The 22259-nt window shown below is 41.2% G+C and overlaps 3 protein-coding genes across 3 annotated transcripts; 2 read left to right on the top strand and 1 right to left on the bottom strand.

Annotated features, from left to right (window-relative positions):
- Positions 1 to 1359: 1359 nt before the first annotated feature.
- On the top strand, positions 1360 to 3003 carry LOC135543770 (phospholipase A and acyltransferase 3-like). The gene is made up of 4 exons (XM_064971119.1): positions 1360 to 1413; positions 1592 to 1688; positions 1956 to 2224; positions 2890 to 3003. Exons 1-4 carry the CDS (start codon positions 1360 to 1362, stop codon positions 3001 to 3003), a joined length of 534 nt encoding a protein of 177 aa, XP_064827191.1.
- A 2011-nt stretch (positions 3004 to 5014) lies between these two features.
- LOC135544282 (zinc finger protein-like 1) lies at positions 5015 to 10262 on the bottom strand. The gene is made up of 8 exons (XM_064971770.1): positions 10140 to 10262; positions 9758 to 9874; positions 9530 to 9641; positions 9228 to 9421; positions 8892 to 8967; positions 8506 to 8712; positions 8153 to 8276; positions 5015 to 7944 (listed from the first exon to the last, which is right to left on the bottom strand). Exons 2-8 carry the CDS (start codon positions 9857 to 9859, stop codon positions 7758 to 7760), a joined length of 1002 nt encoding a protein of 333 aa, XP_064827842.1. The 5' UTR covers positions 9860 to 9874; positions 10140 to 10262; the 3' UTR covers positions 5015 to 7757.
- Positions 10263 to 13924: 3662 nt separating this feature from the next.
- On the top strand, positions 13925 to 17539 carry LOC135544281 (sororin-B-like). Its single transcript, XM_064971769.1, has 5 exons — positions 13925 to 14237; positions 14653 to 14720; positions 14856 to 14924; positions 15041 to 15538; positions 16674 to 17539. The coding sequence occupies exons 1-5, from the start codon at positions 14204 to 14206 to the stop codon at positions 16752 to 16754; spliced, it is 750 nt and encodes a 249-aa protein (XP_064827841.1). The 5' UTR covers positions 13925 to 14203; the 3' UTR covers positions 16755 to 17539.
- Positions 17540 to 22259: the final 4720 nt, after the last annotated feature.

Genomic DNA, 22259 nt, shown 5'->3' with positions numbered 1-22259 from the left:
GCTCTTTTGCACATCAGTATTTCTACTTGCACATCATCATCTGCACATCTATCACTCCGGTGTTAATTTGCTAAATTGTAATTACTTCGCTACTATGGCCTATTTATTGCCTTACCTCCTCACGCCATTTGCACACATTGTATATATACTTTCAAAAAATGTTTAATTCTATTGTGTTATTGACGCTTGTTTATGCCATGTGTAACTCTGTGTTGTTGTTTGTGTCGCACTGCTTTGCTTTATCTTGGCCAGGTTGCAGTTGTAAATGAGAACTTGTTCTCAACTAGCCTACCTGGATTAAATAAAGGTGAAATATATTATATATTTTTTAAAGATTGTTGTATAATGGCATTTTATTATGGTTAATTGAATTCCTATTGGATAGCCATTAGCAACATTATGAGCACACATTGTATAGAAAGGCTTTCAAAGTTTAAAACCCGTTGTGAGTATAGGCTTCCGAGTGGCACAGTGGTCTAAGGCACTGCATCTCAATGCTAAAGGTGTCACTACAGACCCTGTTTTGATTCCAGGCTGAATTACAACCGGCCGTGATTGGGAGTCCCATAGGACGGCGCACAATTGGCCAAGAGTTGTCTGGGTTAGAGTTTGGCCGAGGTAGGCCATCATTGTAAATAATCATTTGTTCTTAAGTGACTTGCCTAGTTAAATAAAGGTTAAAGAAAAAATAAAGTTGAACTATAGTTGATATAACTGTATTTTCTTTCCAAATTCAGGTCTGAACATTTTCATTATATATTTAAAAAATACTATTTTTAAAAATCTTATTGTTGTGAATTTATATGTACAATTGTCATTTGTATTGCAGCGCTTAAATCGTTGCAGCTTCCTTCTTGCCTTGTATGGATTGTTGTTACTTTTTATGATCACTTTATAAACAATCCATAACAGGCAAGAAGAAAGTTTCATAAAAGAAGCCGACCATAACACACCAGACATGTTACATCATTTCAATGCCAAACCTGGTCTAACAGTGGAAACTGTTGGTCCCAAGAAAGCACCAATCACTAATTTCCATTAGACAGTTACATAGATTATCTCATTGGCAAAGGAAACTCTAGTTGAAAGCCATCCATATTTTGAGAGGTCAGCTCTGCATATTTTGAGAGGTCCGCTCAACACAACACACAAGTACTACTCCAACAGTCAGAGATCAGTGTTTACTACCCAAAATAGACTGTGAAAATCCAATTAATGGCTTGATCCACTGTAGCCTAAGCAACACATGCTTTAGGTTAGCATGTCTGTTTTAATCAACAGGGGAGCATATTGCAAGTATGAACTTTTTTCACATGCTGGATAAGTACAGTATACGCAAGAACAAATCAAAACCTGGATATGTTATGTTTTTGTCACAATCTTATCAAAAGGAATGACATTGTCCCAATAATGGTAAGTCAGTAACACCGTGCAGTGTATTTGACTTGATGACAGACCTGCTTTGGTATATCTGTTTGTGTTTGTGGGGTAATCTTTGTCAAATACTGAATTAACATTGAATATAGACTTGTTTACTAATTGCCAGTTGTAATGTAAAAATCTGATATTGTGTTGTCAATATCAAACAAAGCCTCAACCTGGGGACCTGATTGAGATATTCCGGGGGACCTATCAGCACTGGGCCTTGTATGTTGGAGAAGGCTACATCGTCCACCTCTGTCCCCCCAGTAAGTACAATTTGGTCCTGATCTTTAATACTGGATGTCATGGCACAGAGAAGCCTATAAAGTACATGTATAAGGGATTCATGGACCTAGAAAAATTATGTTAATAAAATCGTATAAAATATATACTCGCATGTATACTCTATCAGAAAAACATAGTACACATCACTGATCTGATTCTGATACCCTCCTAAGATTTCCCTTTCTGCTCTTTCCTCCACTCTCACGTGTCCCTGCCTCACCCCTCTGATCCTACCTCCCCTACCTAAGCTGAGGCAGCTGGGGCTGGTGCCTATAGCCTAGTGTCTGTGTTGTGTGACACAGCCGTTGTGACCAAGGAGAGCCTGGAGGAGATAGTGGGGAAGGACAGGTTCCTTGTCAACAACCTGCTGGATGGCAAACACAAACCCCGGAGTGTTTATGACATACTGAGGGATGCCCGCAGCCTGCTGGGCCTGGAGATGCCTTACTGCATCCTGAGGGGAAACTGTGAACACTTTGTCACAGAGCTGAGATATGGGAAGGGAGAGTCCCGGCAGGTGTGTGTGCTGACAATCATGATATCCTTCTAAGGATATCATGACATATCCTGTGATGTTGGTAAAGCAATACTTTTGGTCTATGCCTTGGTGTATTGTTTCTGCCTGTTGCCAAGCTGGACTAATGGGCTCCCGGGTGGCACAGCGGTGTAAGGCACTGCATCTCAGTGCAAGAGGTGTCACTACAGACACCCTGCTTTGAATCCAGGCTGTATCACAACCGGCCGTGATTGGGAGTCCCATAGAGAGGCGCACAATTGGCCCAGCATCGTCCGGGTTTGGCCGGTGTAAGGCTGTCATTGTAAATAAGAATTTGTTCTTAACCGACTTGCCTGGTTAAATAAAAATGCATTCAGTTTAGGAACAGTTGACCTGACCAAGGAGACTAGTCAGATAATCAGACACTACCTTGTAAAATGGGAGATGCATGTTACATATTAAAGCCCACATGGCTGCGTTTAGTCAGGCAGCCCAATTCTGATATTTTCTCCACTAATCACATCAGATATTTACCCATCAGAGCTGATCTATTAATGGGGAAAAAAATTCTGAATCATTCTGTTTAGGACATGAGGTCTCTATTTGCATTTGAAAACAAGTTTATTTGGGGATAGGTGTTGCTCATCGGTTAGTGGTTACTGTTATGATCTAATCTCTTTTTGCAGGTATATTATGCTCTGGGCGTCGGTGTTCGAGCAGTGGCGATTGGCATGAAGGCCCTGAATGCAGCGTCAAACATCTCTTGTGTGAAGTCAAAACAAAAGCGGATACTCCTTTGAACCTTCGAGTCACCTTCCTCCGTCTACCTCTGGGGTGAATGCAGAGACAGCGGAACCATTTTTTTTGACAGGGGGTATAATTCCCAACATTTGGTAGGCTATTTGTAAGTCAATTAGTCTAAAATTAGACACATGCATTTTCTTTTCTGCCCTTCGCCTACGAGTTGCCCCCTTGAACAGGGTTTCCCAAAGTTGGTCCTGGGGCCTCCCCTGGTTGCACATTTTGGTTTTTGCCCTAACTCTACACAGCTGATTCAAACAATCAAAGCTTGATTATGAGTTGATTATTTTAACCAGCTTTGTAGTGCAAGGGCAAAAAGGGGGTGGCACCAGGACCACATTTGGGAAACCCTGCTCACCAGGATAATGTCATACATTTATAGAATTAATGTATACATTTCTAGTTGACAGCGTGCCTCTTGTGAAAGATAAAATATTGTACTTGCTAATCGTATTAATTGGCCCTCTAGGAAAACTACAGCTTTTCAGAACAATAAGGAGAATGAGTGCCTATCCTGTTGTCCTACGTATTGTTACAGACAGTGCGTAGGCCTAAATATGTGGTGTGATTCCATGCATGATTGTTGACAGATTGTACATGATGAATTTCTTAATGTTTGTTTTATTGACACATGAAATTGTAGCTTTTTGTCTAATCACATTAAACTGTATGATGGTGAAACAAATGTCATTTTCATTCTTCTGATTCGTGAGTCTTCAATTTTGTTAATTAAAAACTACACCCTTGGTATGACTACAGTACATATTTCTAATTTAGAGGACCCTTCACTACACACATTATAGCCGATGATGTGGATGTGGATTAAGGCAGCCCCCCACACCTTTCTGATTCAGAGGGGTTGGGTTAAATGCGGAAGACACATTTCAATTGAATGCATTCAGTTGTACAACTGACTAGGTATCCCCCTTTCCATGCCCAGAGCCTTCTATTTATTTGTAAATAGGCTTGTGTTCATTACAATGAAAAGATTCAAGACAAAAATGTTTATTTTGGTCCAATATTTAGAATTTTGGTTCTTGATGTTTCTGTGATGTCATAGCTGGAGAATATGAACATTCTATTACCTTCAGACAGATCCACACTTCATCACAGTAGGTGTGCTGACAAATTACAAGTTGGGACAATTTTATCCAGTCCAAGAATCTGTATCATTGTGCAAGTGTCGGTCTAGGTCTCTCAAGAGTGGGCCACCAGTAGTTTGTGACATGGCAGAAAGTGGTGACCTCTTCGAGAATGTAAACTATGTTCCGTTTCTCCTTTTACACACAAATCAATTCACACATACATAAATAGTAAATGTCTTACAATCTGCTGGACAAAGAAAATGCTTTACAAATATAATTATATAATGAATGATATGTATGATATTTATCCTAGATCGAGTTATCGAGTCATTATCCTTATTTTATATTCAATTACAGAAAATGCTTGTTTTCATCTCATCCATTTTGTGAGCAGGGCAACACCTCCGCTTTGATGGCATGGATGTTTTCCCTGTCTGTGTCAAAGAGAGGGCTGTACACAACCATGTCACTGCTCCTCTGCATCTTTCAGCTAGGCCTACTGGTCGCTGATGTCATCCTGCACTTTGTTATCAAGGACAACAGCTTTCCAAGCCAGCACCACACAGAAGCCATACTGGTGGCTACTTCTCATTTGATAATTATCATTGATAGAGGTTATATGAAAATGGAGATATTTTGTCTGGGTATTGATATCAGGTTGATATTAAGACAATCCCTGATATATATTTTTTACTCAGTTGTTTCAGGTGGTGAGTTTCTACTGGTCACTGATGGGCTCAGTGTATTCACTCCAAGCAGGAAATCGCAAGATGGGCTTCATTGCCCTACTGTCAGTCTGTGAGTCAATCAATGTCTGCATGGTCATCACTCCTAATTTTAGAGATACAGAGCTTATTTGTTTTGCATGCCCCAGTTACTGTTTGACATGAGCGCCTTCATTTCTCTTTTTTCTAGTTTTTAACTTGGTCATTTTCATCACTCGCTTCTGTTATGAGTTACTTATGATCCAGTACAGAAGAGAGCAGTTCTGAGAACAATAAATTAAATCACCTTAACCTCAGGAAACAGAGACCACTTGCAAGAGTCATCGTTATTTCTTGCCATGTGAAAATTATCAGTATGACATGATATAAGGCCTACAAGTGTGTGTTCATAGATAAATGAGAATTTTAATTGAGAAATATGTGAATAGTATTGAAAAACGTAATGGGTGTTTTTTTTTCTATGTCTGCTTTATCAAAAGCATATATTCCTCAAAAACAACATATTGCTACACTGACAGAATTGCCTTCTGCAGAGTAAGCATCAGCAAGAGAGATGTTTGTTCCTCAAATACTTTAACGTGTTTAATGCCACTTGGGGAAAAGTGCAGAGATATAACAGCAGAATGATATAGGTGGTGTAGAATTTGATTTCAATACAGAAATGTGACTTCTCAAACATATATACAGTGCATTCGGAAAGTATTCAGACCCCTTGTCTTTTTCCACATTTTGTTACATTACAGCCTTATTCTAAAATTGGTTAAATAAAAACAATTCCTCAATCTACACACAATACCCCATAATGACAAAGCCTAAACCGTTTAGAATTTTTTGCTAATTTATTAAAAGAAAAAACAAATACCTTATTTATACAAGTAATCAGACCCTTTGCTATGAGACTCGAAATTGAGCTCAGGTGCATCCTGTTTCCATTGATCATCCTTGAGATGTTTCTACAACTTGAGTGGAGTCCACCTGTGGTAAATTAAATTGATTGGACATGATTTAGAAAAGGCACACACCGGTCTATATATGGTCCCACAGTTAACAGTGCACGTCAGAGCAAAAACCAAGCAATGAGGTTGAAGGAATTGTCCGTAAAGCTCCGAGACAGAATTGTGTCGAGGCACAGATCTGGGGAAGGGTACCCAAAAAAGTTCTGCAGCATTGAAGGTAATCAAGAACACAGTGGCCTCCTTCATTCTTAATTGGAAGAAGTTTGGAACCACCAAGATTCTTACCAGAGCTGGCCACCCGGCCAAACTGAGCAATCGGGGGAGAAGGACCTTGGTCAGGGAGGTAACCAAGAACCCAATGACCACTATGACGGAGCTCCTCTGTGGATATGGGAGAACATTCCAGAAGGACTATCATCTCTGCAGCCCTCCACCAATCAGACCTTTATGGTAGAGTGGCCAGAAGGAAGCCACTCCTCAGTAAAAAAAGGCACATGGCAGCCCGCTTGGAGTTTGTCAAAAATTAACCAAACGGATTTTCAGACCATGAGAAATAAGATTCTCTGGTCTGACGAAACCAAGATTGAACTCTTTGGCCTGAATGCCAAGCGTCACAACTGGAGGAAACCTGGCAAAATCCCTATGGTGAAGCATGGTGGTGGCAACATAATTTTGAGTGGCAGGGACTTGGAGACTCTTCAGGATCTAGGGAAAGATGAACAGAGAAAAGTACAGAGATCCTTGATGAAAACCTCAGACTGGGGTGACGGTTCACCTTCCAACAGGACAACGACCCAGAGCACACAGCCAAGACAATGCATGACTGGCTTCGAGACAAGTCTCTGAATATCCTTGAGTGGCCCAGCCAGAACCCAGACCGATGAAACATCTCTGGAGAGACGTGAAAATAGCTATGCAGCAACCCCCCCCCCATCCAACCGGGCAGAGCTTGAGAGGACCTGCAGAGATGAATGGAAGAACTCCCCAAATACAGGTGTGCCAAGCTTGTACCCAAGAAGACTCAAGGCTGTAATCAATGCCAAAGGCCCTTCAAACTACAGCGTAAAGGGTCTGAATACATATGTACATTTGATATTAGTTTATTTTTAATACATTTGCAAAAATGTCTAAACCTGTTTTGGCTTTGTCATTATGGGGTATTGTGTGTAGATTGAAGAAAAAAAAAGTCTAACTTAAGTTAAGGGGTCTGAACTGTTCGAATGCACTGTACTTATTTTAGAGGTCCCATCAACACACCTTTCATAACACTTCAAACTCAGGAGAAAGTAGATCACTCTATCAAAGTGTCTGAGCACAGGGCACTTGTGGATTTAAGACTGCATGTGCCATTTTAATGCTAAACCAAGACCAATGTCCAATGGGTTAACCACTACTTGAATATCCTCACAGTATCTGTTGTACATTTTGTTTATCCACAAAATATGAATGTATATTGCATACAGAATTTGAGAATTGGTTAAACATTTATTCCAGTTCAAGACAAAATCTCATTAAATTTCTATATTTACAGACTCATTTAATCACCAGACAATGTAGTATGTGAATGTCAGGCGTAGCATTCTTCCAATTCAACACAAACATCACTGTCAATTAACTTGAACAACTTATTGACACCCCCTTCAAAAATACCTGTTTTAGCAGATGTTGCAAAAAGCCATGTCATAGAATACAGTATTTCTGTTGTGAAAATCTGTTTTTCCCATCCATTCCAACATTGCAATCTCATTTGATGTGGAGTGGGTCAAAATATATAAATTCATTGTACATATAGCTCTAAAAGCAACTGCCTATCCCAAAGAAGGGTGTAAGGTTGCCATCATTTCCAGGACAAAATGCACCATCCCATCCTCTTTTCTTTCATGTCAGAGAGAGAGAAGGTATCTCTGCCTTTACTGGTCCCACCATCTTAGATGGCCTATATCGGCCCTATGTTCAACACTCACTAGGACTTGGAGGTGGGTGCTGGTCAGTTGTTGCCCACTCGGATGTTGGGGTTTAGTAGGGGGTCTAAGTTGGGGTCGGAGTCAGCTGAAGCACGGCCCAGTTTAGCCATAATGATGATCAAGGTAAAGAATCCCAGAACTCCAACCAGAAGGAGCATGAAGACCCTCTGCTTCCAGGACAGGCCTGTCCTCTTGGAACCTGCCCGGTTTCTGAGAACACAAATTCATTTACATTTTCAGAGTTAAGAGAAATTGGAAAAAGGACTCGACCTTTGGAGACAGAGTAATAGATAATCGGATCTATAAAATGTAGGTCAAATACTGTTGTCCATATGTAAGGAGGTTTGCTAGGAAAGATGTACTTGCTGTGTAATAACAAAATGAAGAAAAACTTTAAATAACTAGTAACATTACTGACTTGAGAATCCGTGCAAACCAGCTGAGTGCTGGTCGTCGCCGGTACTTGTCGTCATCAAAGTCGATCTGTGTCACAGAGCTGTGTCTGGAGTCCCTAGTGTCATAGATCTTCCTTGGGGATGATGCTGGATGCAATAATTCACATTAAATGAATACACCAAATATGAGGATACAGCATACATTATACACTACGTGAGGAATATCAGATGTGTCATCAAAAATGTCAGGAACTAGGATTAGAGTTGAGGCTAAGGATTGGATTAACGTATGCCATGACAACACTGTGTGTGTGGCTGGTAATGGTTAGGATTAAGATAGCTCCACTAAACCTGGGTACCATTCATAGTCCTTTACCTGTGTGTAGGGTGATGGTGTCACTGGTGGTTACAGTGATCATGTTGACCAAAGAGTGTTGTTCATGAGCCACCATCTCCCCGTTGTTGTGGAGACTTCCATGATCTTCCTGAACTGTGTTTGGAACTGGAGTAGGGGTGAGGCTAGGGTGTGGTTGGGAGGCGTAGGAGTGGGTGGGGTAAGCTTCAGTAGGCTCCAATGCTGGTGCTAGCAGAGTAGGGGAGAAGGGAAGGCAAATGTTACAGTAAACTCCCAGATTCAAACAAACATTTCCAACATTCAGCTTAGCATATGTCATGACGCCCTGGATAAAAAAAAAAAACCCACATCTGATAAATGGCATATATTATTATGTATTGCTTCACAATTGTTTCACAATTACTTACCATCAAACGTGGACCAGTCAGCATAATCAGTGACATCTTGTGTGCTGTCTTGAATAGCTTTTACAGGTTCTTCAATCTTGCAGTGGAGAAACGATGTACCTGTTAGAGTTGAATTGTCACAGAATACCTATTTCATAATATTTGTGTCTTCTTTCTAAAAGAAACACTTGATTTATGGGGTCCTAAAAAGTGAATTATGTTTAAGCTCTGACATACAGTATTTTACACAAATATAATACACAACTGAATGTCAGACAGCATTTGAACCAGTATCCCCCTTGTCACTATTCAATATCCCTGACTGCTAGTGTGACTCAGCCCACCCATATTCCTCACCAGAGGTAGGCCTAGTCCAGCTCTGGCCCAGTTGACTAAGGACAACTGTTCCCTCAGCATGTCAGCTATTGGGCTGGCCAGGTTGGAGGGGGGGAATACTGGACCCTGGCAGCTGGGGCACTGGTATCCTGCAGGAGCAGTGTGTAGGGGCAACCGGGCTGCCAGGTGATGAAGACAGGCCCAGTGGAATACATCTTGGATAGAGAGAAAGAGCAATGAACCAGAGGGTTTGAGCAAATTTCATACAGCAGTAATATCAAGCAACAGCAATAAGGATCTCTCTTAGATGTTGACATTCTTACCATAGCAGACCAATCTGACAGTATCCTGGGAGATCAGTGGGTTATTACACAGTCGACAGTTAGGGTTGTAATCACTATCCTGAAGCCACTGGAGGTAGGACTGCACTATACACTTGGGATCAGACAGGTAGAGAAAATAGCTTCGTTTAGTGGCAAACACAACTACTTTGTGGTCCATATTTAATTTAACATGACACATTGGGTACTTAGAGCTGTCCATCCACTGACCTTGTTGTGGTTGGAGACCAGGCAATGCTCACACACATTCACCCGATGTTCAAAGCAGAACAAGTTGGTCACCTTCCTCTTAGGACACTTGCACAGACCCATGGTCTGTCTGTCGTGCTGTAGACAAGTGATCACCAAAACAAGCTTCAGCAACGACATAACTAGTTAACGTTATAGCTATTAACTAAGCAATAGCCTGAAACCAAGGCAAATCTACTCATGGTTCAAATGTAGTTTGATTATTACATATTGCATAGGTGCAAGACACTACTTGTATGTATTGAAAATGTAGATTTATAGTTAGAGCTAACGTTAACGAAGCTAATTCACGAGCATCAGATGCGTTTCGGGTGGCTTTAGTTGTAAGTTAACTGAACCCTACCTGTCACACAAGTTTTCTCCTTGATGATTTATCGTTTGAAGGAAAAGGTGGTACAAATAACGAAAGCTAGAAAATGCGAACGTTTTCAGAAGCGGACATTTTGCCACGTCTCTTCCGGCAGTCGCAGTATAATGATGTCACATAAACGCGGAAAATATACCGTAATGTTTAGAAAGGATCCAGCTTTTATTCAAATTAAAAGTCAAAAGTTTATATTTTTTTGCATTTTAGCTAACCTTTTACCTAATTATCCTAACCGGCTACGTTAATTCTCCTAACCTGCCTCGAAAAATCAAATCTGGCACTTGGCACTTAGCAATTTAGGACAGATTTTTATTCAGTTTACTATGGGCACGCAATTCATCCAAATGGGGCAGTATTATCCCTATCCCTAACAGGCTAATTAGAAAGGATCCAGTTTTTATTCAAATTAAAAGTCAAAAGTTTATATTGTTTTTTGCATTTTAGCTAACCTTTTACCTAATTATCCTACTACTAACCTGCTTCGAAAAATCAAATCTGACATTAAATTTCAAAAGGTGGAACCATTCTAGCCAGGGACCCACATTTTATACCAGCTGGTCCACGGGCAGGTTTTACAGTTTGAACTTAGGTTGTCATGTTACGATTGGTTTGGAGAGAGCTGATCATCAATTCTATTTTATTTTACATTAAAAAGAAACGTTGGCGCACTTAATGGGCGTGTCAGCCTCACCCACATTAAAGTTAGATTTATTTACTAATTCAAATCAAAATCAAATCAAATGTTATGTCACATGCACCGAATCCAACAAGTGTAGACCCTACAGTGAAATGCTTACTTGCAAGCCCTTATTAACCAACAATGCAGTTGTAATAAAATACCTAAAAAAAAGTATCAAATAAAAGTAACAAACAATTAAAGAGCAGCAGTAAAATAACAATAGTGAGGCTATATAAAGGGGGCACCGGTACAGAGCCAACGTGTGGGGGCACCGGTTAGTTGAGTTAATTGAGCTAATATAGATATTCAGGAGTCTTATGGCTTAGGGGTAGAAGCTGTTTAGAAGCCTCTTGGACCTAGACTTGGTGTTCCGGTACTGCTTGCTGTGCGATAGCAGAGAGAACAGTCTATGACTAAGGTGGCTGGAGTCTTCGACAATTTTTAGGGCCTTCCTCTGACTCCGTCTGGTATAGAGGTCCTGGATGGCAGGAAGCTTGGCCCCAGTGATGTACTGGGCCGTACGCACTACTCTCTGTAGTGCCTTGCGGTCGGAGGCAGAGCAGTTGCAATACCAGGCAGTGATGCAACCCGTCAGGATGCTCTCGATGATGCAGCTGTAGAACCTTTTGAGGTTCTGAGGACACATGCCAAATATTTTCAGTCTCCTGAGGGGTAATAGGTTTTGTCGTGCCCTCTTCACGCCAAGGAACTCTCAACCTGCACCACTGCAGCCCCGTCGATGAGAATGGGGGCGTGCTCAGTCCTTAATAAGGGTGTTGGAGTCGTGCATGGCCATGCAGTCATGAGTGAACCAGGAGTACAGGAAGGGACTGAGCATGCACCCATGAGGGGCCCCCGTGTTGAGGATCAGCGTGGCGGATGTGTTGTCACCTACCCTTACCACCTGGGGGTGGTCCGTCAGGAAGTCCAGGATCCAGTTGCAGAGGGAGGTGTTTAGTCCCAGGGTCCTTAGCTTAGTGATGAGCTTTGAGGGCACTATGGTGTTGAATGCTGAGCTGCAGTCAATGAATAACATTCTCACATAGGTGTTCCTTTTGTCCAGGTGTGAAAGGGCAGTGTGGAGTGCAATAGAGATTGCATCATTTGTGGATCTGTTGGAGCGGTATGCAAATTAGAGTGGGTGACCAGCCTTTCAAAGCATTTCATGGCTACAGACGTGAGTGCCACGGGTCGGTAGTCATTTAGGCAGGTTACCTTAGTGTTCTTGGGCACAGGGACTATGGTGGTCTGTTTGAAACATGTTGGTATCACAGACTCAGTCAAGGAGAGGTTGAATATGTCAGTGAAGAAACTTGCCAGTTGGTGCACATGCTCGGAGTACATGTCCTTTTAATCCGTCTGGCCCTGCGGCTTTGTGAGTAAGACCTGTTTAAAGGTCTTACTCACATCAGCTGCGGAGAGCATGATCACACAGTTGTCCGGAACAGCTGATGCTCTCATTCATGTTTCAGTGTTACTTGCCTCGAAGCGAGCATAGAAGTTATTTAGCTCATCTGGTAGGCTTGTGTCACTGGGCAGCTCTCGGCTGTGCTTCCCTTTGTAGTCTGTAATAGTTTGCAAGCCCTGCCTCATTCAACTCACTTCTAATTCTAATACACTCGCGTCTTTATCATAGTTTATTTATTTAGATAGAATCACATATTTATCATTAATTTAGTATCTGTGCAGTGCTGAAGCAAAAGGTTCTGAAGAACACCTCCAAAAAGAAAGGCCAGGCTGTATCACAACCGGTCGTTATTGGGAGTCCCATAGAGCGGCGCACAATTGGCCCAGTGTCATCCAGGTTTGGCCGGTGTAGGCCGTCATTGTAAATAAGAATTTGTTCTGAACTGACTTGCCGAGTTAAATTTAAAAAAATGTGATTTGGTAAGAATCCCCCTCTACCTGTGACTGGCAGAACAGGTGTTGTATGTTGAGGATGAGGGCTACAGTAAATATCTCAGATAGGGGGGAGTGAGGCCTAAGACGGTTTTATAAATAAGCATCAAGCAGTGGGTCTTGCGACTGGTATACAGAGATGACCAGTTTACAGAGGCGTATAGAGTGCAGTGATGTGTCCTATAAGGAGCATTGGTGGCAAATCTGATGGCCGAATGGAGAGCACCCTTACCTGCCGATCTATAAATTACGTCTCTGTAATCTATCATAGGTAGGATAGTCATCTGAATCAGGGTTAGTTTGGCAGCTGGGGTGAAAGAGGAGCGATTATTATAGATGAAACCAAGTCTAGATTTAACTTCAGCCTGCAGCTTTGATATGTGCTGAGAGAAGGACAGTGTACTGTCTAGCCATACTCCCAAGTACTTGTATGAGGTGACTACCTCAAGCTCTCTTAACCCTACCTCAAGCTCTAGTGTGTTAAAGGTCCCCAATGCACACACATCCCTGGGTCGCTCCTCTTTTCAGTTCACTGCAGCTAGCGACTGGAACGAGCTGAAACAAACACTCAAACTGGACAGTTTTATCTCAATCTCTTCATTCAAGACTCAGTCAGGGACACTCTTACTGACAGTTGTGTTTGCTTTGCATTATGTATTGTTGTCTGTGCCCAATAATGTGTGTACCAAGTTTGTGCTGCTGCCATGTTGTGTTGCTACAATGTTGTTGTCATGTTGTGTTGCTACAGTACCATGCTATGTTGTTGTTTTAGGTATCTCTTTAGGTAGTGTTGTGTTTGGAGGATCTAAAATGGTGCCAGAAGAAATGGCAGCTGTTTTACGGGCGCCCAACCAATTGTGCTATTATGTGTTTTTTGCACCTTTTTTGCACTATTGGTTAGAGCCTGTAAGAAAGCATTTCACTGTACTACACCTGTTGTATTGAGCGCACATGACAAATAAACTTTGATTTGATTTGATTTGTTGTCTCTCTTTATCCTATATATTTTATTTAAGTTTATATTTTTAGTCCCCCCTGCAGGAGGCCTTTTGGTGGGCCGTCATTGTAAATGAGAATTTGTTCTTAACTGACTTGCCTAGTTAAATAAAGGTTAAATCAAATAAAAAAGAAAGATAAAATAACGGACAGGAACTGCACTCCAATGTCACTTCCGGTACTTCCAGGCGGGGAAATTTGAAACTTTTGAGGACTGACGAGTTAATTCAAAATGAACTGCTTTCAAGTTATTCAGTCGTAGTTTTGCATTAGTTATTTGTTGCTTAGTTAGCTTGTGTGATATGTATTTGCTAATTAATTATTAATTTGTTTTACTAATTTCTCAAGTTAGCTAGCTTGTTGTCGATAGCTACTAGCCAGATAACGTTAATGTGTATTCTTGCTAGCTAATCACCCACCGAATTAATGTATTAACGTTAGTAAATAAATTGGACAGACGGCAAGGATGAGCAACGAGACACATCAATCCTTTTTGGCTGGTCAGTATGTTTAATATTTTGTTCTTTATTTTTTAATTTAGAGAAGTGCTTCTGTTTATAGTAGTGCTTGTCTGTAATTAGCAGATGTGTGGTTGGAGGGGGCCTATTGTACAGACTCCGTTAGACAGCTAGCTATATGCATCAATCTCAAATCAATGGCGAAGATGGACAGTACAATTATGGAAACAGATGGTCGTCTTCATATTGAGGCATACATCTGGATCTTCACAACATCTCGACATTACTCCAAGTTTTCAGATAACAAAAAAGAAACCTGTCAATTGACTTTATCAGTCAAGGGACCAGTCAAGTCATGTTGCTAACTAAAGATCTCACATCATTGTTAGCTGTATAAAGGGAAGCTAATGAGCCAATGTTGTTGATGGTTGGACCATTATTTGTCTTATCAAACCAGATTCTACCAGCCAGCCACGAAGGAGGTCAGCGCGGTTGACCTCTCCAAATCAAAATGTCCCCAACTCAGTAAGTAGTACCTTTTGTCAGCACAACCAGTAACATTTCAATTTACCTTTTGATGTAGTCAAACTGCATCCTGCAAGCATCTTCAGTCTTGTCAGTGCTTTGTCTAAGTGTATATAATGTTACTGTAATCCACAGGCTCCTACAGACACTGTGAAACGCAGCATCACTGTGAGGAAAATTGCACCCAGGAAAACACAATTCAATGTGAGTTGAAAGAACACAGCAAATTCATTTACATAATAAGCTGCATAGTTTTAATATGTTTGGTCCTGCTATTTCATATCAGCCCCGTCATATGTGCACAATTGCTTTTGTTTCAGGTACCCTCTGAGGACAACAAAGAAAATGAGCAAAGATTGTCTGAAGGCAGTCTGAAGAAGGCCAAAATTTCAATCCCAGGAACTGCCCAGGTTCCTCCACCAAAAGCCACCATGCTCTCCCCGATCTTGGCCCCCTATCCCCAGGCTGCAGGGAACCCTGAGGACTCAGCATGGTCACAGAAGGTTCGTCGGTCCTACAGCCGCCTAAGCCTAGGGGACCGTTCGTTTGAGCATCCCCAAGGCCAGGACGTGTCCTCCCCATCTCTGCGTCGGGAGACCCTGTTTGGGTTTGAGAAGCTTCAGACACCCCAGGTTCTCCGCAAGGTGGAGCAGTCCAGGGTGGGCTCTGAGGCCTCCAAGTCATTCTGTGGGGTCAGCTCCTTCACCCTGATAGAAGGGGACGACAGTGCTGCAGCTGCTCCTGAGCCAGATGTCAACATTCCTGGAGTTGCTGTGGTAAAGGAGAAGAGAAGGAGGAATAAGGTTCCTCAAATAAAAGTAAGTGAGACATAACTGTATCGCATTAGTGGATACCCACTGCTCTCAGGGCAGGTCTGACGGATTTGACTAGCAGAAGTGACTACGTAGGAGGTTAGAAGAACTTGTGCAGCAGGTTAGTACAATTACGAATAGAGTTAGCTAAAATTGTCCACAACTTGAACATATCTAGCTATAACCACGCCTGCCTGAGAACAGTCTTGGTTTCCAATAATGTGATTCTGTGAGAACAGAGGGCATATGATACTACTGCGGTCACTGTTGACAACATTAATAAACAACTTAACCATAGTAGACTACAGTGTATATTCAATCTAATTTATTCATGAAGCCCTTCTTACATCAGCTGATGTCACAAAGTGCTGTACAGAAACCCAGCCGAAAACGGCAAGCAATGCAGGTGTAGAAGCACGGTGGCTAGGAAAAACTCCCTAGAAAGGCCAGAACCTAGGAAGAAACCTAGAGGAACCAGGCTATGAGGGGTGGCCAGTCCTCTTCTGGCTGTGCCGGGTGGAGATTTTAACAGAACATGGCCAAGATGTTCAAATGTTCATAGATGACCAGCAGGGTCAAATAATAATAATCACAGTGTTTGTAGAGGAGTAAATGTCAGTTGGCTTTTCATAGCCGATCATTCAGTGTCCCTACCGCTCCTGCTGTCTCTAGAGAGTTGAAAACAGCAGGTCTGGGATAGGTAGCACGTCCAGTGAACAGGTCAGCGTTCCATAGCCACAGGCAGAACAGTTGAAATTGGATGACCAGGTGGACTGGGGACAGCAAGGAGACATCATGCATGGTCCTCGACCTCAGGTCCTCCGAGAGAATTCGAGAGAGCATACTTAAATTCACACAGGACACCGGATAAAACATAATAAGTAATCCAGATGTAACAGACTGACCCTAGCCCCCCGACACATATAAACTATTGCAGCATAAATACTGGAGGCTGAGACGGGAGGAGTTGGGAGACACTAAGGCACCTTCCGACGATACCCCCAAAGAGGGCCGAACACCATCAATAAATGAAAAGTAACACTTATTGCTTGCTTAAACTATTTTCAAGATGGAGATGTGTAAGACCCTATAGCATATGTACCTTTGTGTTGATCTACTTTTCCATTCCCTTCCTACCCAGCTGGCAGAGTTGGACGACCTTGCTGCAAAGATGAATGCAGAGTTTGAAGAGGCGGAAGGATTTGATTTGGTGGTGGAATAAACTCATAGGTCATCCACAAAGACTTTGACATGTAACTAGAAATCCTTTTTGCCAAGATTGGAGAAAGTAAACTTTTTACACTTCTATGATTGCATTTCAAAGGTGATGAGGTGTGAAAGTAGTTGATATTTGCATAAATATGGCACCTATGGGAACAACAAACAGGATTAATTTACAATACAGATGTAGGCTTTTTCAATGTTCTAAATGTGAGATTCTTTTTAAAAAGTGACTTAATACGAGTTATCTTAAAACCAGTTTCTATCTTCACTTATGTTCCTGTCACTTTGATAGGTTGATATTTCTTTTCTTTTTGAGATGACAACTTCATTAGGTCACAGGGACATTATCTTGTGTTGAAGAGCATCCTTTTAAATTTTAAATCATTGTAAATTGGATTACAGACATGAGGTGTGTTATAACTTGTAAGATTTATTTACAAAGCATTTTCTGTGATGTTGAGATTACAGCTGTTTGCTTTTTACTTTGTTCTGTTCCTAAGTGTTAGAATTTGGGACAGAAGATGTCCAAACTAAGAATCTTTATCGTGGCAGATTGTCATGTCCTACTATGATTTCAGAACTTGTGTTTTTGGATTTGATTGAAGCCTGCATGTCATGCATTCCCTTATCACATTTGTTCTCTAGAGGGTGCTCTCACCCTCTCATTGTGGAAGCCATCACTGTTTTTACATATAAAATATTAGTTTAGATGTAATTATTTATTCCTCTCATATACAGTTGGAAGTTTACATACACCTTAGCCAAATACATTTAAGCTCTGTCTTTCACAATTCCTGACCTTTAATCCTAGTAAAAAGACATCCTTGTCTTGGGGCAGATAGGATCACCACTTTATTTTAAGAATGTAAAATGTCAGAATAACAGTAGAGAGAATGATTTATTTAAGCTTTTAGAATTTTGGCCCATTCCTCCTGACAGAGCTGGTGTAACTGAGTCAGGTTTGTAGGCCTCCTTGCTCGCACACGCTTTTTCAGTTCTGCCCAAAAATGTTCTATTCGATTGAGGTCAGGGCTTTGTGATGGCTACTCCAATACCTTGACTTTGTTGTCTTTAAGCCATTTTTCCACAACTTTGGAAGTATGCTTGGGGTCATTGTCCATTTGGAAGACCCATTTGTGACCAAGCTTTAACTTCCTGACTGATGTCTTGAGATGTTGCTTCAATATATCCACATAATTTTCCTCCCTCATAATGCCATCTATTTTGTGAAGTGCACCAGTCCCTCCTGCAGCAAAGCACCCCCACAACATGATGCTGCCACCCCCGTGCTTCACGGTTGATGGTGTTCTTCAGCTTGCAACCCTCCACCTTTTTTTCCTCCAAACATAACAATGGTAATTATGGCCAAACAGTTATATTTTTGTTTCATCAGACCAGAGGACATTTCTCCAAAAAGTATGATCTTTGTCCCCATGTGCAGTTGCAAACCGTAGTCTGCCTTTTCTGTGGTGGTTTTGGAGCAGTGGCTTCCTTGCTGAGCGGCCTTTCAGGTTATATTGATATAGGACTCGTTTTACTGTGGATATAGATACTTTTGTGCCTGATTCCTCCAGCATCTTCACAAGGTCCTTTGCTGTTTTTCTGGGATTGATTTCCACTTTTCGCACAAAAGTACTTTCATCTCTAGGAGACAGAACGTGTCTCCTTCCTGAGCGGTATGACGGCTGCGTGGTCCCATGGTGTTTGTAGAGATGAACGTGGTACCTTCAGGCATTTGGAAATTGCTGCCAAGGGTGAACCAGACTTGTGGAGGTCTACAAATTTTTTCCTGAGTTTTTGACTGAAATTTCTTTTGATTTTCCCATGATGTCAAGCAAAGACGCACTGAGTTTGAAGGTAGGCATTGAAATACATCCACAGGTACACCTCCAATTGACTCAAATTATGTAAATTAGCCTATCAGAAGCTTCTAAAGCCATGACATTTTCTGGAAGTTTCCAAGCTGTTTAAAGGCACATTTAACGTAGTGTATAAATTTAAGACTCACTGGAATTGTGATACAGTGAAATAATCCGTAAACAATTGTTGGAAAAATTGCATAAAGTAGATGTCCTAACTGACTTGCCAAAACTATAGTTTGGCCAGCAGCATACCACCCTGCATACCACTGCTGGCTTGCTTCTGAAGCTAAGCAGGGTTGGTCCTGCTCGGTCCCTGGATGGGAGACCAGATGCTGCTGGTGTTGGAGGGCCAGTAGGAGGCACTCTTTCCTCTGGTCTAAAAAAAAGTATTCCAATGTGCCGTCTTTTGGATGGGATGTTAAACGGGTGTCCTGACTCTCTGAGGTCATGAAAGATCCCATGGCACTTATTGTGAGAGTAGGGGTGTTAACCCCTGTGTCCTAGCTAAATTCCCAATCTGGCCCTCAAACCATCATGATTTGATTTGATTGTCACCTAATAATCCCCAGTTTACAATTGGCTCATTCATCTCCCCTGTAACCATTCCCCAGGTCGTTGCTGCAAATGAGAATGTGTTCTCAGTCAACTTACCTGGTAAAATAACAGGTTAAAATAAAAAATAGTTTGTTAACAAGAAATTTGTGGAGTGGTTGAAAAATGATTTTTAATGACACCAACCTAAGTGTGTGTAAACTTCTGACTTCAACTGTATGATGGTTTAGATTTTAGTGATTTAAGACTTTATCTGATCAAATGTATTATCAGATTTAACACTTCTTATTGGCTGTCTTCTCCATGACTGACTCCAGTATATTGCATTTTTGTTGTTGTAAGGACTAGCTTATAGTGGTTGCTTTTTTGCAAATTTCTGTTTCATGAGTATAATAAATAGTTTGAGCTATATTCTGTCTAGTAATGGTTGTACGAAACACACTGACTTGTAGATGTTTTGTTCTTTTGTATGGGTTTGGTATTAGAACTGTGCTACATGATGCCATCGTTAAGGTAATTAATTTTTCTTTAAACATACTTTTTGAAGGAACATTTTACCAGGCCAGTGATCCTGAATGTCAATTTGTTTCTATTAAGTATCAATGTTCTAGGTCTCTGAAAAAAGATTGTCTTTAAGGAGTCACTTGATTTCTGAGTATTCTAACCTATATTTGGGTTGGGTCTCACATTAGCCCCACACTGCTTTGTCCTTCCCTTCTCTTTGCTGGAGGGTCTCAATGCAGTACTGCCATTGATTGTGAGTGGAGGGCTGTGCTGTATCACACAATTGGCAATCGATTCGGGGGAAAGGGGCTGCGGGCGATGGACAACTACAGACAATAGGATTGTATTGCTATAACCTCAGAGCTAGAAATTAATTCAAATGAATGTCTACATAACTGGTGTCAAACATCCCGAAAGCACTTGTGTCGCTCTGTACCTACCAACTGTCAAGGTCTAGTAATATGGTAATTGAATGTGATCATTAATTGCAAACAATCATGTTTCTTGGTATGTGGTTGCTTAACATGCTATTGTAATTCAATGGGGTTCTCAACGCTTTCCTTAATTTTCGTTGTCATGGTGTCTTTTGCAGTGAAACAATAGGGACAGGCAGGTCAATAGTAAGCTGGACATTAATAACCAGTCAATCTTCTAAACACTGGAATCCAAACAGTTGAATTGTATACATAACTTAAGGGCAACTTTATTTGAGAAAATGCACAAACAACATTTTGGTTTCAGTCTAAACTTCCTTGACATGAACATAACAATAATTAATTCTTGAATATTGTTATTGAGTAAACTAAGCTTGTTGCACAAATAAGTATTATTTTATTTTATGAACATTGCCCATACCATGTCATTTGAATAGAGTAGCTGACCAATGTTTAATTTTATTGGGCGTGATAAAAATAGAAAAAGAGCACGTGTTTTGTCTATGAAGTAGTTTTCACATGAGATTTGAAAAATCGCTTTAGGCTAGTGGATGGGCGCAAAGGATTTATTGATGTTTCATGCATGCTCCACCGCAATTGGAAAATTGTTACATCAGATGCAGGGTGCAAGCAGAATCCTGGTACAAAACATCAATGAGCATCTCAACCTGTGTCATTCTTATGGGTCCTCTGACAGAGTATGTGCTAGCACTCACTGCTTATGTGGTTTAGGATATCAGTAGTTATGATTAAGATCAAGTTAAGTTGACTATTTATGCTTCTTGATTTAGACAGATAAGGATTCTTGAATTACTGGCACGTCTAAAACATTTCACACCATGTTTTAGGTAAGTCTGACTGTGATTTGAGATTGATGGTATTTGCTGATATACTATGTTTGTGTTGACTTAAAGTATTTCAAGAATAACTTAACAGATGTTTGTAGTTTTGTAACCGCTTCATTTAGGAAGAAAATAGTTGTAGTTGATGATGTGGTTAATGGCCTGTTTTAAGTTAGCATAACTATTATACCCTTATGAAAGTGCTCAGTTAAATTAGCTCACAGAAAATGTATTCAGCATGTAGTAATGTCCTAACTTTGCTATAATTCTGTTATTTTTCCAAATAGTTGAGCTATGGTCCAGAAAATATATTTGAATCATCAGAAAGTATCAAGGAAATAACACAGGAAGAGGAACAGTTGCAGACGGCACAGCAGGGAAAAGATTGTCCCTGCACCCAGGGACTACCACACAAAAGCAGTGGAGGAGGACTTGGGTTTGGGGAAGCAGCAGGTGATGGAGAAGTACTTCACTCCCGTGCAGCATAAGCAGGGGACCAGGAGCCACAGGCACAGCAGACCCCACCTCCATGACCATCACGAGAGGGACCACAAGCATTCCAAGATTGCTGACCAAAAAACTGATCACCACAAACACCATCTCCGCCATCACCACAACCATGATTATCATCACCATCCTCATCACCAGCACGAGCTAGATTGGTCAAAGGATCACAATTGTCATGGGTATGTTTGATTAAATTAGTTTATTAGTTCACCAATTTCTGAAATCTTGGATGGAATTTCTTGTTTTTATATTCAACATTTTGGAAATTGTACATATTTTGAGAAATATTCAGATGTGACAAAATGATCTTGGCCTAGTTAATTTAACCAGCCCTGCGTTATTGTAAAACGTGTAACTCACAGGAGGTTGGTGGCACCTTAATTGGGGAGGACAGAATTGTTGTAATGGCTGGAGCGGGAATTAGTGAAAAGGTGTACAATACATCAAACACATGGTTTCCATGTTCCATGCATTATTATGAGCTGTCCTCCCCTCAGCAGCCTCCACTGGTGTAACTGAGCCCTAAGAGTATGGTCTCTGAACACTGCTGTCATCCTGTTCTCCTCTTGCAGTAGCAACCATTCAACATCAGAGGGCAACATTGTCTGCCACCATGGCCACAACAATCACCCTCACCACCACAATGAGAAATCACACCACTCTCCCCCTGGCCATCCTCATCACCAACACCAACCGCATCACCATGCTACAGATGTGACCTCCCACCCTCAGGTTGCAGCAACTTCCTCCAGCTCCACCTCTGGTTCCTCATCATCATCCTTCTCATCTTCCTTCTCTTCCT

This window comes from Oncorhynchus masou, chromosome 8 (genome assembly GCF_036934945.1).
Source record: "Oncorhynchus masou masou isolate Uvic2021 chromosome 8, UVic_Omas_1.1, whole genome shotgun sequence".
Lineage (NCBI taxonomy): Eukaryota > Metazoa > Chordata > Actinopteri > Salmoniformes > Salmonidae > Oncorhynchus > Oncorhynchus masou.
This window is presented reverse-complemented; position numbering and strand designations above follow the sequence as displayed.

Excerpts from the sequence above, each read along its gene's own strand:
- LOC135543770 (XM_064971119.1), top strand. The coding sequence starts at position 1,360 with ATGTTATGTTTTTGTCACAATCTTATCAAAAGGAATGACATTGTCCCA. Across the intron at positions 1,414-1,591 it reads ATGACATTGTCCCAATAATG|CCTCAACCTGGGGACCTGAT; the intron begins GTAAGTCAGTAA and ends TATCAAACAAAG. Across the intron at positions 1,689-1,955 it reads CGTCCACCTCTGTCCCCCCA|CTGAGGCAGCTGGGGCTGGT; the intron begins GTAAGTACAATT and ends CCCCTACCTAAG.
- LOC135544282 (XM_064971770.1), bottom strand. The coding sequence starts at position 9,859 with ATGGGTCTGTGCAAGTGTCCTAAGAGGAAGGTGACCAACTTGTTCTGC. Across the intron at positions 9,422-9,529 it reads TGTCAGATTGGTCTGCTATG|ATGTATTCCACTGGGCCTGT; the intron begins GTAAGAATGTCA and ends TCTCTATCCAAG. Across the intron at positions 8,713-8,891 it reads TGACTGGTCCACGTTTGATG|CACCAGCATTGGAGCCTACT; the intron begins GTAAGTAATTGT and ends CTACTCTGCTAG.
- LOC135544281 (XM_064971769.1), top strand. The coding sequence starts at position 14,204 with ATGAGCAACGAGACACATCAATCCTTTTTGGCTG. Across the intron at positions 14,238-14,652 it reads ACATCAATCCTTTTTGGCTG|ATTCTACCAGCCAGCCACGA; the intron begins GTCAGTATGTTT and ends TTATCAAACCAG. Across the intron at positions 15,539-16,673 it reads ATAAGGTTCCTCAAATAAAA|CTGGCAGAGTTGGACGACCT; the intron begins GTAAGTGAGACA and ends CTTCCTACCCAG.